This window comes from Phycodurus eques, chromosome 2 (genome assembly GCF_024500275.1).
Source record: "Phycodurus eques isolate BA_2022a chromosome 2, UOR_Pequ_1.1, whole genome shotgun sequence".
In the NCBI taxonomy this organism is placed as follows: domain Eukaryota; kingdom Metazoa; phylum Chordata; class Actinopteri; order Syngnathiformes; family Syngnathidae; genus Phycodurus; species Phycodurus eques.
In genome coordinates this window covers 6,637,953-6,656,605 of record NC_084526.1, presented here as the reverse complement: position 1 = coordinate 6,656,605, position 18,653 = coordinate 6,637,953, and the positions used below count along the sequence as shown (strand labels likewise).

Below are 18,653 nucleotides of genomic sequence, written 5' to 3'. Positions count from 1 at the left end.
ACTTCGTCGGATTAAAAAGCTTTTGATAACTTTTAATGTCTTGAGATGATACACACCAAGTTTGAAGTGAATCGGATGAAAGCTGTAGGAGGAGTTCGCAAAAGTATAAACCCTGAAAAAATGCGAAAATTTTGCACTTTTTTCCTTCAAAAGGTCATAGGTCACTTCCTGTTGGAGTTACGATATCGGCCGCGGTGACTTTTTTATGCATCTGGGTCCCCTCTATATGCGTACCAATTTTCAGAGCCGTAGGTCATACGGATCACCGAGTTTGCCTTTGATGTACTTTTGGCATCGTTCTAGGAGGCGCTGTCGAGCCACTTTTAGGAAATCGCGCCCGAAAATGTGAAATTATCCCATATTTCAGCAGGCCCGATGTGCATGCCAAATTTCGTGAGTTTTCGTGCCCATTTAGTGCCTCAAAAATGGCTTTGTTTCTCATGACTAAAATCCATCCATCCATTTTCTACCATCCAGCTCTTCCGGGGGGATCCCGAGGCGTTCCCAGGCCAGCCGAAAGACATAGTCTCTCCAGTGTGTCCTGGGTCTCCTCCTGGTGGGACACCTCACCAGGGAGGCGACCGGGAGGCATCCGAATCAGATGCTCCAGCCACCTCATCTGACTCCTCTCGATGTGGAGGTGCAGCGACTCTATTCTGAGATCCTCCCGGATGACCGAGCTTCTCACCCTATCTCTAAGGGAGAGCCCGGACACCCTGCTGAGGAAACTCATTTCGGCCACTTGTATCCGGGATCTTGTTCTTTCGGTCACGACCTACAGCTCGTGACCATAGGTGAGGGTAGGAACGTAGATTGACCTGTAAATCAAGAGCTTCGCCTTTCGGTTTAGCGCCTTCTTTACCACAACGGATCGATACAAAGTCTGCATCACTGCAGACGCTGCACCAATCCGCCTGTCGATCTCCCGTTCCATTCATTACTAAAATAATAAGAATAATTTCTACAAAGACAATAGGGACCTCGCAGGTCTACCTGCTCGGGCCCTAACTAGAGCTGCGCACAGCTATAATCGGCCCCTCGCACCCCGGCCATTGTAGTTTGAGGTATTGGCACGATGAAGGGTAGCAAATTGCACCCGGGCGGTTGGTTGGACACCACGCTAAAGGATATATGCAAAGTTATGGCCCATATTGAGTAAGTGTGGGCCACACAAATATGGAGGCTGACCCGCAAATGGCCGTTGACACCACTGCTGCAGGACAAGTGCATAACCTGTTCAAAAGTTATAAATTCTAGGTCACAATGGTGGAAAATGTTTTTAAATGATTTATATTGGTCAAAAATCAGAAAAACCTGGCATTTGAACAGTGGTGTGTACACTTTTTATATCCACTGCAGCCTTGTTCCTCTTTTTGTAATCTGCCTGATGAGCCTAGTCTTGTGCTGCTTAACAGGTGGAAACATATATTTCTTGGAGCTGAATTTGCCTGAGTTTGTTATTTTACAAACATTTTATTTATGATGTTTTACTAAGTGATATTGTTCAGCAATATCTGAACTTGCACATATTTTATCGAGTTATTTTTATTTTAGTTGACGTTCATGCTCAGATTTAAAAAATAAATAAATCAGAAGTTAGCAAAGAAATTACTCAGTACTTGAGTAGAGTAGGAACATGTTGTTACTTTTACTCACGTAATTGTTAGGAGGACTATTTTTTTACTTATATTTTAGTCAAATTACCTCCAAAGGTCTTGCACAGATCTTTCCAACCAAGTCATGTATGTTGAGTAAAATTATTAAACTTTGATAATGCTTCATTGGCCAACAACCCTTTGAGATTTTCAGAAATATAGCTCACAGTCTTAGATTTTAAAATTGTTAAATTGAATCTAACATCACACAGTGCCTGTAAATAAACAGTAATACTGTTCAAAATGGAGAGTATTTCCTAAACAATTTAGAGAAAAGTGAACCAACCAGCTCTGCGTAGCATGATGAAAGGCTGTAAAATGAAAACAGCACACAGTTCTTGACATTGTGGCTCTTTCTCCTCTTTTGGTACCCAAAGTTCGTCCTCGTACTCTGCTATCATTTTCACAACACTTTCCACGAGCGGAAACAGAATGCGCATTCATTCAAGAGCTGCTATCGACTACAACTCACGGCCAGGCAATCCACACACAGACTACCTGACTTGAGTTTACGTTCAAGTTTAAATGCTCCTTTGATCTGTCATCTGAAATGCTCCTTTGTCCTGTCCTCTTAAATCACCAGGCAAGAGCAAATCAACATCAAAGGACATCCATAATCTCAACGCTGCAATAATGGTTGGGAAACGACCTTTAAACGGTCGTAGGTCAGTTTCTGTTGAGTTTAGTGCATCGGTTGTAATTACTATTTTGTAGAAGTCGGGGTAATACACGTACCTACCAAGTTTGGTAGGTGTAGGTGTGACGTACTACGAATAGCTCTTTGATGAACTGCGTCAGCAACCTTTGAAAAAGGGCGAACCTTACGATTACGAAGTCGCAGGTCACTTCCTGTTGTGTTTAGGAAATGCGCGTCTATGAAGTTTTTGTACGTGTGCAGTCGATACAAGTGTGAGACGATTTTTGTAGCTCTAGGTGAAACGTAGAATAAATGAGACTTTGATGAAGTTTAGGCATTTTCGTTTTTTTGGCGAAATGGTGAATGAAAGGTGTGAAGGGGGCGTCAAAGGTGTGACGCCCCCGTCATATAGTTTGTCGGATTAAAAAGATTTTGATAACTTTTAATGTCCCATGTCTTGAGATTATACACACCAAGTTTGAAGTGAATCGGATGAAAGCTGTAGGAGGAGTTGCAAAAGTATAAACCCTGAAAAAATTTGAAAATTCCGCACTTTTTTCTTTCAACCGGTCATAGGTCATTTCCTGTTAGATTTAAGATATCAGCCTCACTTGACTTTTTTTGTGCGTCTGGGTCCCCTCTATATGCATAGCTATTTTCCGAGCCGTAGGTCTTATGGATCACCGAGTTCGCCTTTGATGTACTTTGGCATCGTTCTAGGTGGCGCTGTTGAGCCATTTTTAGGAAATCGTGCCCGAAAACGTGAAATTATCAAATTTTTCACCAGGCCCGATGTGCGTGCCAAATTTCGTGAATTTTCGTGCACATTTAGTGCCTCAAAAATGGTTTTGTTTGTCATGACTAAAATAATAAGAATTTCTACAAAAACAATAGGGACCTCGCAGGTCTACCTGCTCGGGCCCTAATAACCCAAGTGAACTTAAAATGCTGTTTTTAAATGGTGATTACATTTATTAAGGACAAAAACTATTCAGTTACCTGACCCTGTCTGAAAAAGTAATTACCCCTCCTGTTAAATCATGAATTAATTGTGGCTAATCACAATTTTTGGTTCATTTTCACTGATCACACCCTAGCCTGATTACCTTTATTGTTCTCTTTCTTTCTTTTTTACTTACCTGTGGCAAAGCAGTGTTGAGTTGTCTCTGGAGAGAGTCCCTTTCATGGCTGACTTCATGCAGTTTACCCTGAGCCAAGCCCAGATTTTCTTGAGTCTCTCTCAGAGTCTCAAGAAGACGATCCCTCTCCTCTAACATGGACACCATCAGCGACTCAAAATGACCTTCAGAGTCCGACTGTAGCGGGGAGCCGGACCCTCGACGACCAGTGCCAACTCCTCCACTTGGTCCTTCTGTCTCACTGATGGTGGGCATCACTTCACACATCATCTACAATCATGGATGAGAGGAGACATTAGAACAATTACAACAACAATATGAAACCACAACAATAAAAAGGAAAAATGCTAGCTTTTACCGGCAAAGTAAAAGGGGCTATGATTGACTCAGATTGGTTTGACTATGGGTTTTACATTTTGCTTACAATGTGAAAACTAGAGGAAGTAAGTTTTGGTAGATTACATACAGCAGTTTTTCCCTCCGTGTCTGCAAGCACAGAAGTATGACAGAAAATATGTAATGGAAGAAATAGAAGAATGTGACTAACCAAGTTATTTCACATCATTAGAATCGGAAATAAATTATTTTAATATTAAGGTAATCCATGTCTTGGCTGATAATTATTCATACTCCAAAAATACTCTGGACAGATTTCAGACACCCGACATTTAAAAGGTTAATAACTAATTTGCGTTGCATCAAAAAATAACTGTTTAACCATAGGAAATTAATAAAGTGACATTTTTGGATGGGGTAAAATTGCCACGACAACAGAGCAAGGAAGTTCTAAAGAATTAAAACCAGTCTCGAAAACCGGGATTTAAGGTCCTTGTGGCAGATTGCTAGACAACAGCCTGGAATTATGTGAATTGGATTTTACATACCGACAAGGGAACAATTTAAACCAGGACTAAGTTAGTGGATACAGGATAAAAGCCAGCTATATGGTCTGACAAGCCAACAGCAATTACCTTTCATGAACTAGTGGTTGTTTAACTACAGTGGGTACGTAAAGTATTCAGACCCCTTGAATTTTTCACTCTTTGTTATATTGCAGCCATTTGCTAAAATCATTTAAGTTGATTTTTTTCCTCATTAATGACACACAGCACCACATATTGAGAGAAAAAACTGAAATGTTTAAATTTTTGCAGATTAATTACAACAAAAAAAAATAAAATAAATATTACACAGCCATAGGTATTCACACCCTTTGCTCAGTATTTAGTCGACGCACCCATTTGAGCTAATACAGCACAAATGGGATTGATGCAACACGTTTTTCACAGCTGGATTTGGGGATTCTCTGCCATTCCTCGCAAATCCTCTCCAGAACGAAAAAAATGAACTACATGATTTTAGCAAATGGCTGCACTATAACAGAGAGAGAAAAATGTCAGGGGGTCTGAATACTTTTTGTACCCACTGTATATCTTCTGATAAGTGTGGTTAAGACCTCGTGCTCAGGCAATCTGGCCAAAATTTTATTTGACGATTTTTTTCCCCACTCTAATGCCGATATTCGATATGACTATATTTATTGTATTCAAATTTATAAATGAATACAAATGGACCAGACCAAATGTACTTACATTATAAAGAAGAAGGTTTATTTAACAATTATAAACAACACAATGAAATAGATTACTTTTTTTTTTTTTTTACTTAAAATTGAATTCATGGATATGACTGCAGAGCTGCCAATCTATAGAAATTCTCTTCCACAGGGTGGACACTGGGTCATGAAACCTTTTAGCCAATGTGGCTAAACAGTATAAATATCTCCTTGCCACACTTGTGTGTAGTTGGCCTCAACATTACGTGTGTTTATGTAGCTAAACCTTTAGCCACACTTAGCCAGTTCTCGTCACTGGGAAGCCGATAAGCTCGTAATGATGTGGGCCCAATTAAAACTATCGAGTCATCAATAAGGATTAGTGCTGAACGATTTGGGAAAATACTCCAAATGTGACTTTTTTTGAAAAAACATTGAAACAAATATTGTAAATGTGATTTAGCATGCAATTTTGTGGGGGATGTTTATCATCAGCTTCATTCACCAAACGCAAGAAATTAATTATTCTATAGTATGCCCAACACTACTTTGGATACAGCCAACAAATAAACAACTCTTTCCTGTAGGTGGGGCCTAAATGTTATGGTGAATTGATATGAATAAAATTAAATGAATGAACTCTTTATTTTACTATTGAATTGTAAAAAGAAAACAATTGACCTGTTGATTAAAATTAATGTCTAGTAAAAATGTAACACTCTACAATTATGTTATTTCCAGTAGCAGTAGCACTGCTGTCAGTGTAAGCCGAGAATAGAGATAAAGTGGAGTGACACGAGTTACGCTTTTCATCACGCTTTTCATCACCAAGATGAGAGTAGAAAAACGGTTGAAATGTTAAACTAGATTAAATGTTTATTAATGTTTTTATTAACTACAGTAATAGTGTTGAGATGTTTCACTTATTTAAAAATCCTCAAGATCATCTTTCGGACTTTATCTAGCTCAGGAAATAGAATTATCTAAAATTAAATATTTTTAGTTGAAGATAAACAAAAATATTCTTTATCTTTTGTGGTAAATATTAGTAGGCTAATTTAAGATGTGAGATACTTGTAACAGATTTCAAAAGGAGGACAAAGTGGTCTAAAGTACAAAACTCAGCTTTTGTCAAAATGTAAATAAAGTACAATACTTCAGTTAATGTTGATGTTTGGGGGGAGCGCGACTATGATTGCCTATGTTTGCCACCAGATTACTAGCTATGGCCCCAGCAACCGCTGCTCAGCAAGACAACCAAAATGGGATTAGCGGCTCGTGCAGCTAGCTATCTGCGAGAACTAATGTGAATTGCAGGACACATTGACCATGGACACGGCTAACGTATGTTGCAGTATATGCTTCAATTTGGTGCTAAGCAGCATCGGGTCTTATCATCACAGACACGCCGCTCCTCCCAGCTGGGAAAGTCCCTAAGCCTGTTTTCTTAGCCAGCAGCAGCTGGACAGCGGCTTTCCCGATTCCGCACTCGGCAGTGTTGTACCTGAACGAGTTCAATGAACAAAAGTTCATGAACTAGATCATATTTTGTGCAAACATGAATTGAACGTAGTTCATTTCTCCCTGATGAACGTAATTAAGAACGAGCTCATTCTGGCGTCAAAGAACTGTTTTTGAACAAAAGTTCATTTTCATTCAAGAGTGCCTTCACATGTCGGCGGGTAAACTCTGTATTGGACAACCGATTCAGCGCAGCCACGGCCGCCATTCATGGCAGGCACATCGCACCTGTGTGCGAATGTGAGTTGTGTTCAGGGACACTGTAAATGGGAGTGAATGTGTTCTTCAGCGGTTCTTTTGTAATACAGTACATAACTGTAAAAATTGACTTCAGAATGCTTTAGTTAAAATTGTACAATCACACTCATGATATGGAATTTATGTAGTTTTGTAATATAAAAATACTGCAGATGAAATCAAATATTTTGTTATTATAGTCAGCCAGAGCTGCGAGGAATGCAGTTATCAATCTCGTTGCACCATCGAACCTGTCATACTGTGTTTTTGTTTGCAAATTAAGGACAAAAGTAAAAAAGAGCATTCAACCAACAAGTTTTTCCTCATGTTTTTGAGATTGCAGGGTGTGTGAGCTGCGGCTGTCTACTAGTGTGGACTGTATGGGTGGCAACAATGGGAAAATGAAAAGCCAGTATTTTAAGGGGAATAGCAACATATTGGGGGGGGGGGGGGGGGAAGAAAACTTTGAACGAGTTCATTTTTGGATTGGTGAACATAGTTCAATTTTTTTATTATGAACTACGAACATAATTCGTTCATTTTTGAAACATTTAACTGAACGTTGAACTCGTTTGCAGAGAAAATTAACTTTCCCAACACTGGCACTCGTTGACGAATTGATGTTTTACAAAGTGGGGGGGGGGGAACAAACCACTCTCACCGTTCAAAATGAATGGGAGAATAAAAGCGCCCACCTTAACTTTTATGAGGAAGGACTTTTAACGCAGGCAATTTTGTTTCCCCATCGTGGCTAACGCAGGCAAAATTTGCATCGCCACATCCTTTTTAAATTAGCCATTGGCGAGGTGGCAAATGGACAGCACGAACAATGCTCCCATTACAATTTGTCTGACTTTCCATATTTTTTACATTATGTCAACAATATTACTGCAGTACAGTTATTGCAGTATATTATGTAACAGGATAAAATTATTCTGCATATTGTTCAATTGCATAAGTTAATCATCACTCGATTATAGTAATCGTTAATACATTATGGCATCAATATTTGCAATTTTAATGTATTTTTTAGGATTTGGCTCTGTTGTAGGTCTTCATCACTTTACATTTAGGTGGCAGCAATGCACTTAAACATGCCCAGCCTGCCTGAAATCAAGAAGAACAAGAAATGTGACGTCATGTCGAAAGAATACAATGCGGTGATTTGTTAAGGGAATAAAAAAAGAAATACAGATTCTTCAGAAAGTCACATTGAGCATACGCAACTGTCCAGAACTGGTAGCTCAGACAGCGACGGCAGCCCACTGTGAAACTATTTGCCTGATCGCTCACGCAACGAAGGTAGCTGCTAAATGCTAACGTTAACAAGCCCCTGAAGCACTTTCTATCTTATCCGTGAACAGGCAAACTACTATCTTAGATGCCTACCCTGTGCACGGAGCAAAGGCAAAAACACGAGCGCTTCAACTGCTACCATGACCGTTACGCGGCCCGTGTTGTTGTTCTGTTTACGTTACAGGAGCTGCACTTTTTAGCATGATGCATAGATTATTACATGTGTGCACTCGATAATGTAATTCATCTACAGGTGATTTTACACAGCTATGTCTGTCTTCGTCGTGGCATCTTTTATATACGTTTTGTAGATTATGGTTGTTTCCAAATGATAGACATGCCTTTTTAGTGGGACTATTTATGGCTTGCAAGTCACGAGGATATTCTCCTCCATGTAGCTGCAAGCCTCGCGGAGTAGTGAAAATTATAGAAAATAAAATCGATGATCTCCTTTTTCCATATCGAGCCTTAATAAAATATTGACTGAATCTAGCTTCTCGATATATCGCCCAGCAGTAATTTCAGGCTGAGCAGGGAGCTATGAAAAGGAGTTTGAAAGCCTCCCACAGAGACGTCTCTGTACATTATTTTTCTATTGGCCCAAAGTTCGGGATTATGAGATACCGCAACTATTATGCCTTCCTTCATTTCCCCCTTGTTGTTTACAGTACAAGTCAGCCAAAAAAGCACTCCGCCAGCCCCGCTCCCATTGGAGGAGCTTTTTGACATCACTGTGTCAACTCCCCAGAATAGAAAATTTTTTCTATCTGATGACGCGACGCTGAGCATCAGACGCCCTCTACATTGACTCGATGCATTGACTCGATGCTCGGCGTTACGTCAAAACGCGCTGACGCCCCCTCAGCACAAACACATTGAATGGGAAAGTTGAGGGCATCAGACGCCAAGTGCAGTTTTGTGAATGAGCCTTTAATAAAATATCGATAGAGTGGAGCTTCTGGATAGATTGCCCAGCACTATTAAGAGCAAGTAAATAAACATAATAAAACAACTTCAATTATGTCTAACCTTCAACTAAAATGACTATAATACCCCAAAAAATAAAATCACATGTAAACAGGTAAACTTACCCTAATTTACTCTGATCAAAATATAAAGCCAATAGACCATGCCAAACTAATTAAAACAAAAATTTCCACCTTTTTTTTCTGCCTCGCTGTTCTGCTTAAATATCACATCACCCAATCCCCTTGTACACAGGCAGGGTTTTGTCTTTGCTGCGGGTCTGATTCTACCTGTGAAGGTAGACCATTGCTCAGTCGACTTAGTCCAGCCATTGCGTGTCACTGAGGTTAAACTTGTATGCGACGGTGATGGTGGTTGGAGTAAGCATACGTTAAGTGACAGATGGTGGGTGCACATGCATCAGGGATATCCAAAAATACAAAGTTAAAATAAATGTACCAAGAATACTTGAAATTAATTATTGATCATCATCATCTCTCTGTACAACCTAGGTACAACTAGCTTTGGGCTTTACCTTTATATTCAAATGGAATTTAAATTGGTTAACTTTTCCCTGATACACAAATTGCGTTCATGTAAAGTTAAATCACCTTACGTGGGCTAAAACGCCTCGAAAAAAAATCCATCAACTGGACATTTATACATTTGACAAGTTGGATGTGTGCCCCGTAACAAAAACCACGTCTCACACTTACTCACGAACATACATGCATACATACACACATCTAAATTGTTAATGAATGCTTATAATATAACCTAACTAGCGTTGACTTTTTAATTTTTGGAATTAAACTGCACTTAAATAATGAAGTTCAAAATACCTTGCCAAGTAACAGTATTTCCCACCGGCAGGTAAACGAAGTCCAGATTCTCCTATTAGGTCGTGAGGAGGCTTGCCAAATATCCAGACATTAAAATATGAACTCCACTCAGACGCCGAGATACTGTATAATAAGGCTTTGGATATGTTTTTTTCACCCCACTGTAGACAAGGCCTCAAAGCAAGCCCCTTGAGCAGGGGGTCAGGATTCCAACTTCAGCCGGCTAACTCAGCGAGAGCTAGCTACCATTAGTCAAATAAATTGGCGATTCCGTGATTCCTTATATCGAAGAGTTTTAACTGAACAACGACTTTAAAAAGTAAAACTCTTCCGGTTGGCAGTATCACGTCAACACAAGTAGACAGCAAACGATACAGCTAGTTAGGTGACGTGGAAACAGCAGCGCGCTTGCTAGCCTTGACTTAATTTAAAACAAAATAATTTTTCTTTGGCTTTAAATCTGTTTGGAGTCAACAGTTAGCCAACGTTAGCTACTAGCCAGCTAGGTGGCTAACGCTCGCTTGTTTGAAAGACTAACTTCGCCAAGAAACCAACACCGAGTTACGTAAAAGTTGGTCAAACGCCAACATGTCTCGAGTCTATGTGCCCGACATTGCCTTAAGCGTCGAAACGGTTTTATTCTTTGGAAGTAAGACGATAAATTAGACCAAAACAATTACATCGATCAAGTAACGTTAGCGCATCGGCTACCATTAGCGAGCAGTAGCGTCACCACCTCGGGATCTGAAACTTCCAGACAACGTTGAACGTTAGTTCAACGTCGCATGAACGAGCTGGGAAATCCACAAGTCGAGTAAAACTCAAATTCTGCCAGTTTCCAATGTGATATCCTTTCTTTCTTTTTTTTGGAGGGGGGTTGTATTTCCACTTTAGCCTCTGTCAGTCCAGTCCTTCCCTGACGCCACTGCCTGCTGCCAGCTTGGGCAGTCGGGACAGCCAATGGTGGGCTTTCGGTGGCTAGCTCTTTCATTAGCCTGGTAGTTCCATCACGGCAGGGGAGCCCTTCCCGGCTTGCCACGCTCTGGTTCATGACAGCATTCCCCGAGATAAAAGGGTGACCCAAAAAAATGTGATACGAGTATTTTAACATGTTTACACGGTCTCCACCATACGAGCAGCACAGACCTTCAGAGTTTATAGGGGAAGTAGCTTGTTAAGCATAATGAATTATTTGTGAATTAAGGTATCGCAGTATAAACCAAATAGTAAAACATTAGTGCAACGTCGTCACCATGCACAGCCAAATAACATACAAATGATATACTTTCACGATTATTTTTATTTAGAATTTGTACTACTGTAGTTGTAAATGCGATGCTTAAAAATAATGCTTAAACTATACATCCATTCTAAACAATGAATTTAATCTCAACGACAAAACACATGAGGGATTAATACTGTTGCACATACTGTCCAGTCCAGTACTGGAAAAAAAAAAAAAAAAAAAAGCATTTGAACGTGTGACCCACATTCTTGGTTGAATGGCCGATAAATCAGTTGCGCCATCTTGTGGGGAATCAAGGCAGCATCATTTGGAAAGGGTTTTAACCCTTTGTTGCGCACGTACATATGCGTCCAAAATAACCCGCATTCATTTCCCATGTTATTTTATGCTAACTGAGGTTTATGTGTTATGTCTTTTGAAATCTATTCATGTTATGATCTAATTACTCCAAGTAGAACTTTAAATAGGCGGCACGGTGGACGACTGGTTAGAGGGTCAGCCTCACAGTTCTGAGGACCCGGGTTCAATCCCCAGCCCCACCTGTGTGGAGTTTGCATGTTCTACCCGTGCCTGTGTGGGTTTGCACCGGGCACTCCGGTTTCCTCCCACATCCCAAAAACATGCATTAATTGGAGACACTAAATTGCCATGACTGTGAGTGCGAATGGTTGTTTGTTTGTATGTGCCCTGCGATTGGCTGGCAACCAGTTCAGGGTGTACCCCGCCTCCTGCCCGATGACAGCTGGGATAGGCTCCAGCACGCCCGGGACCCTAGTGAGGAGAAGCGGCTCAGAAAATGGATGGATGGATGTTACCTTTCCCACTTTATTGGGGAGGACATGTCTACATAAAGTTTCTACACATCCATCCAAGCCCCCTGATTTGTTTCAAGACATTACTTTAAACAGGGGTGATTCGAGGATGAGAGGTTTAGGGGTGCTGAGCTCCCAACCAGGCAAGATCATCCATCCATCCAACTTGAGAACACCTCGCGTACGACTAAGTCTGAGATCGACAGGCTGACAAATGTACTTTTTGATGATGAACCATGTTATTTTTGACTTGCTAACTTACAGCAATGTCATTGATATACACGTATTATCTGAAAGAGAGGAAAAGCAACAAGTTCAGTCATCAGTACGACTTGTATGCTTAGAAACGTGTTCTCAATGTTTTGAATGTGTTAACTTCAGCACTTTAGGACCTGATGTTGTATTTTCTTTACATTTTCTAATTATATGGAGATTGACAAAAAAAACAGCAATATTTCTCCTGCTGGTTTAAACTAAAATTTGTAGGCAGCACTGAAGACTCGTCTCAAATGCAGCAGAATGTAAATGGATGAGACTTCATTGTTAAAGTCTGCTAAAAAAACAAAACAAAAAAAAGGACATTACTCAATAAAGATACATTTTTGGGTTATATACAACCCCAATTCCAATGAAGTTGGGATGTTGTGTTAAACATAAATAAAAACAGAATACAATGATTTGCAAATCATGTTCAACCTATATTTAATTGAAGACACTACAAAGACAGGCAGGCCAGTCTAGTACCCGCACTCTTTTACTACGAAGCCACGCTGTTGTAACACGTGCAGAATGTGGTTTGGCATTGTCTTGCTGAAATAAGCAGGGGCGTCCATGAAAAAGACGTTGCTCGGATTGGCAGCGTATGTTTCTCCAAAACCTGTATGTACCTTTCAGCATTAATGGTGCCTTCACAGATGTGTAAGTTACCCATGCCATTGGCACTAACACAGCCCCATACCATCACAGATGCAGGCTTTTGAACTTTGCTTCCATAACAGTCCGGATGGTTCTTTTCCTCTTTGGCCCGGAGGACATGACGTCCACAATTTCCAAAAACAATTTGAAATGTGGATTTGTCGGACAACAGAACACTTTTCCACTTTGCGTCAGTCCATCTTAGATGAGCTCGGGCCCAGAGAAGCCGGCGGCGTTTCTGGGTGTTGTTGATAAATGGCTTTTGCTTTGCATAGTAGAGTTTCAAGTTAGCACTTACGGATGTAACCCCAAACTGTATTTACTGACATTGGTTCTCTGAAATGTTCCTGACCCAATGTGGTGATATCCTTTACACATTGATGTCGGTTTTTGATCCAGTGCCGCCTGAGGGATCGAAGTTCACGGGCATTCAATGTTGGTTTTCGGCCTTGCCGCCTACATGCAGTGATTTCTCCAGATTCTCTGAACCTTTTGATGATATTATGGATGATGATGAAATCCCTAAATTGCTGTTAGACTATTTTCTCACGCACCTGTTCACAAAGAGGAGAACCTCGCCCCATCTTTGCTTGTGAATGACTGAGCAATTCAGGGAAGCTCCTTTTATACCCAATCATGGCACCCACCTGTTCCTAATTAGCCTGTTCACCTGTTGGACGTTCTAAACAGTTGTTTGATGAGCATTCCTCAACTTTCTCAGTCTTTTTTGCCAACTTTTTTTGGAACGTGTTGCAGCCATAAAATTCTAATTTAATGATTATTTGCTAAAAACAATAAAGTTGATCAGATTGAACATTACATATCTTGTCGTTGTAGTGTATTCAATTAAATATAGATTGAACATGATTTGCAAATCATTGTATTCTGTTTTTCAATCCATCCATCCATTTTCTGAGCCGCTTATCTTCACAAGGGTCGCGGGAGTGCTGGAGCCAATCCCAGTTATCATCGGGCAAGAGGCGAGGTACACCCTGAACTGGTTGCCAGCAATTGCACATATAAAGGCAGGGCACATATAAACAAACAACCATTCACACTCACATTCACACCTATGGGCAATTTAGAGTTGTCAATTAACCTACCATGCATGTTTTTGGGATGTGGGAGGAAACCGGAGTGCCCAGAGAAAACCCACGCAGGCACGGGGAGAACATGCAAACTCCACACACGGATTGAACCCCGGACCTCAGAACTGTGAGGCAGACTCCACCGTGCCGCCATATTCTGTTTTTATTTATGTTTAACACAATGTCCCAACTTCATTGGAATTGGGGTTGTACGCAGTGAGTACGGAAAATTTCTCACTTTTTTATATTGCACCCAATTGCTAAAATAATTTGTTAATTTTTTCCCACATTAATGTACACACATCACCCCATATTGACGGGGAAAAAAATCTGAATTTTTGAAATGTTTGCAGATTTATTAAAAAAGAAAAACTGAAATCACACAGCCATAAGTATTCAGACCCTTTGCTCAGTATTTAGTAGAAGAACCCTTTTCAGCTAATACAGCCATGAGTCTTTTTGGTAATGATATAATTTTTCACACTTGGATTTGGGGATCATCTGCCATTCCTCCTTGTAGATCCTCTCCAGTTCTGTCAGGTTGGATGGTGAACATTGGTGGGCAGCCATTTTCAGGTCTTTCTTCCCACATCCCAAAAAACCAAGATGGCACCTACCAGTGTGGTCGCCTCGGTAACGCGCTCTCGAGTATTGTTTTTGTGTTTTTCGTTCGTCTTGTACGGACATCACGCAGCTCAGCACACAGTGCAGCCCGCATTTGGAGTCGCTGTTTTTGAACTGTAAGCCATTCTACTCGCCGCGTGAGTTCGCATCATTCATCCTGGCTGGCGTCTACATTCCGCCTCAAGCTAACACGAACGCCGTACTGCTAACGCTCGCCGAACAAGTCAATGAAATTGAAAAAAAAACACCCGGACTCACCCCTCATTATTCTCGGGGACTTTAACAAAGCTAAACTCAACCACGAACTCCCTAAATACAAGCAGCACATTGACTGTCCTATCAGGGAAAATAACATTTTAGACCACTGCTACACTACGCTAAAAAACGCATACCGTGCTATACCTCGTGCAGCACTGGGCTCGTCTGATCACTGCTTAATTCACTTAATACCGACGGACAGGCAAGAACTTAAATGCGCGAAGCCTACAGTGAAAACAGTAAAAAAGTGGACCAATGAAGCAAAGATGGAACTTCAAAGCTGCTTAGACTGCACAGACTGGAGTGTCTTTGAAAATTAAGCTGGCAGCCTGGATGAATATACGGACACTGTCACATCCTATATCAGTTTCTGTGAAGATGTGTGTGTACCAACAAAATCATTTTGCACATTCAACAACAAGCCGTGGTTCACTGCTAAACTTGAACAGCTTCGCCAAGCTAAGGAGGACGCATATCAGAGCGGGGACAGGGCCCTGTATAATCGCGCTAGAAACCAGCTGACTAAAGAAATTAACATTGCAAAGAGGAACTATGCAGCGAAGTTGGAAAAACAGTTTAGCGCTAACAACTCTAAATCAGTCTGGCATGCATTCCAATCGCTGACTAATTACAAGCGTAGATCCCCCCCAAGCTAAGAACAATAGCACACTAGCCAACGACTTGAATACCTTGTATTACAGATTTGAAAAGGACACTTTCACACCCCACACCCACCCGGCCGCACCCCCGACCACAATCACACCTCTGACTTCTGCGTTAACCATCCATGAACAGGATGTGAGACGCATCTTCAAACAACAAAAGATTAACAAAGCGGCAGGCCCAGACCATGTGTCCCCATCCTGCCTCAAAGTCTGCGTGGACGAGCTCGCTTCTGTCTTCACACAGATCTTCAATAGCTCTCTGGAACTGTGCGAAGTACCATCCTGTTTAAAACGCTCCACCATCATTCCAGTCCCCAAGAAACCTGCAATCTCGGGTCTAAATGACGACAGGCCTGTCGCCTTGACATCTGTGTTCATGAAGTCCTTTGAACGTCTCGTGCTGGACCACCTCAAGAGTGTCACAGGTCCCCTGCTGGACCTTCTGCAGTTTGCCTACCAAGCGAACAGGTCTGCGGATGATGGAGTCAACATGGGACTGCACTTCATCCTAGAACACCTCGACAGTGCAGGGACCTACGCGAGGATCCTGTTCATGGACTTCAGCTCAGCGTTCAAACACCCTGAACATCCCTGAACTCCTTTCATCCAAGCTTCTCCAGCTCAGCGTCTCACCTGCCATCTGCCAATGGATTTACAGCTTTCTGACGGGCAGGACATAGCAAGTCAGGCTGGGGGAGGCCACCTCATCCACACGCAGCATCAGCACTGGGGCGCCCCAAGGTTGTGTCCTCTCTCCGCTGCTCTTCTCTCTCTACACGAACGACTGCACCTCAGCGCACCCGACTGTCAACCTCCTGAAGTTTGCAGATGACACCACTGTCATCGGTCTCATCAAGGACGGTGACGAGTCTGCATATCGACAGGAAGCGGAGCGGCTGGAGCTGTGGTGTGGCCGACACAACCTGGAGCTGAACACGCTCAAGACTGTAGAGATGATCGTGGACTTCAGGAGGCATCCTTTGCCACAGCTGCCCCTCACGTTGTCCAGCTGCCTTGTGTCAACCGTCGAGACCTTCAAGTTCCTGGGAATTACAATCTCTCAGGACCTGAAGTGGGCGAACAACATCAACTCCGTCCTCAAAAAGGCCCAGCAGAGGATGTACTTCCTGCGGCTTCTGAGAAAGCACGGCCTGCCAAAGGAGCTGCTGAGGCAGTTCTACACAGCGGTCATCGAATCAGTCCTGTGTTCTTCCATCATAGTCTGGTTTTGTGCTGCTACAAAAAAGGACAAACTCCGACTGCAACGGACAATCAAAACTGCTGAAAGGATTGTCGGTACCCCCCTACCCACCAGAACTAAGACAAGAGCGTGCAAAATCCTCTCGGACCCTCCGCATCCTGGTCACCAGCTCTTCCAGCTCCTTCCCTCAGGTAGGCCCTACCGATCAATGCAAACTAGAACTAGCAGAAATTCCAACAGCTTCTTCCCTCTTGTAATCAACTTCTTAAACACCTATCCTACAATTCCATTACAACATGCTGGCAATTTCTTGACTTGAGTTCGTTGTCAATTTTCTGTGGGGCCAATTATACGTTACCCGTGCACTCACTGTAGTTGTCTCGCCACGCTGCACTATTTGCATATCTGTTGTTGACCAATACTGGCCACTCATGCCAGAGTAGCATCTGCTCCATTTGCACACTGATTGAGGAGTATCTGTAACATTTGCACAACCATCATTGTCCCAGATGATCGCACTACTCGTCACTTTAAACTGCATACACTCCTTGAAGTCTCGGCGCCCTTTGCACAATGGTCATTGCACCGGACTATTGCAATATTAGTCATTCGAACTGCTCTAAGTGCTAGAGGACTCTGCATCTTTTTGCACAATTGTCAAAAAAAAAAAAAAAAGTACCGGCATTACCAGATAACTAGCAACCCTTTACTGCTCAGTGACTGTTTTTTTTTGTCAATGTCTTTATGTCTCAAAAGTGTTCTCTGTCAATTGACTGTCTCTTGTCGTACTAGAGCGGCTCCAACTACTGGAGACAAATTCCTTGTGTGTGTTTTGGACATACTTGGCAAATAAAGATGATTCTGATTCTGATTCTGAGATGCACAATTGGGTTTAAGTCAGGGCTCTGGCTGTGCCATTCAAGAACAGTCACGGAGTTGTTCTGAATCAGAATCAGAATCAGAATCAGAATCAGAATCATCTTTATTTGCCAAGTATGTCCAAAGCACACAAGCAATTTGTCTCCGGTAGTTGGAGCTGCTCTAGTACAACAGACAGTCAATTTACAGAACACTTTGGAGACAAAGACATTGACAAAAAAACAATTGTGCAAAAAGATGCAGAGTCCTCTAGCACTTAGAGCAGTTCGAATGACTAATATTGCAATAGTCCGGTGCGATGACCATTGTGCAAAGGGCGCTGAGACTTCAAGGAGTGTATGCGGTTTAAAGTGACGAGTAGTGCGATCATCTGGGACAATGATGGTTGTGCAAATGTTACAAATACTCCTCAATCAGTGTGCAAATGGAGCAGATGCTACTCTGGCATGAGTGGCCAGTATATGCAAATAGTGCAGCATGGCGAGACAACTACAGTGAGTACACGAGTAATACATAATTGGCCCCACAGAAATGTGACAACGAACTCAAGTCAAAAACTTTCCAGCTTGTTGTAATGGAATTATAGGTTAGGTGTTTAAGAAGTTGATCGCAAGAGGGAAGAAGCTGTTGGAATGTCTACTAGTTCTAGTTTGCGTTGATCGGTAGCGCCTACCTGAGGGAAGGAGCTGGAAGAGCTGGTGACCGGGGTGCAGACGGTCCGAGAGGATTTTGCACGCCCTTGTCTTAGTAGAGAGCGCGTTACCGAGGCGACCACACTGGTAGGCGCCATCTTGGTTATTACTGAAGCCACTACTTCAGTATTTTAGCTGTTTGCTTAGGGTCATTGTCTTTTTCTAAAGGTGAACCTTAGGCCCAGCCTGAGGTTCTGAGCACTCTGGAGAAGGTTTTATCCAGGATATCCCTGTACTTGGCCGCATTAATCTTTTCTTTGATTGCAACCAGTCTCCCTATCCTTGAAGCTGAAAAACACACCCACAGCATGATGATCCCACCACCATGCTTCACTGTTGGGACTGTATTGGACAGGTGATGAGCAGTGCCTGGTTTTCTCCACACATACCGCTTAGAATTAAGGCCAAAAAGTTCTATCTTGGTC

The 18,653-nt window shown here is 42.0% G+C and overlaps 1 protein-coding gene across 7 annotated transcripts in view; it reads right to left on the bottom strand.

Annotated features, from left to right (window-relative positions):
- ppfia1 (PTPRF interacting protein alpha 1) overlaps positions 1 to 10,931 on the bottom strand; it is an 87,783-nt gene extending 76,852 nt beyond the window's left edge. For 3 of the 7 annotated variants that reach the window (XM_061665313.1, XM_061665303.1, XM_061665294.1), the window contains exons 1-2: positions 9,849 to 10,928; positions 3,432 to 3,701 (exon numbers count right to left, since the gene is read on the bottom strand). In XM_061665313.1, the coding sequence (XP_061521297.1) occupies positions 3,432 to 3,701 (270 nt within the window). In that variant the 5' untranslated portion in view covers positions 9,849 to 10,928. Of the gene's footprint in view, positions 1 to 3,431; positions 3,702 to 9,848 lie in introns of all 7 variants that reach the window. The other 4 variants (XM_061665266.1, XM_061665257.1, XM_061665284.1 and 1 more) reach the window with 2 other exon arrangements.
- Between the last annotated feature and the right edge of the window lie 7,722 nt (positions 10,932 to 18,653).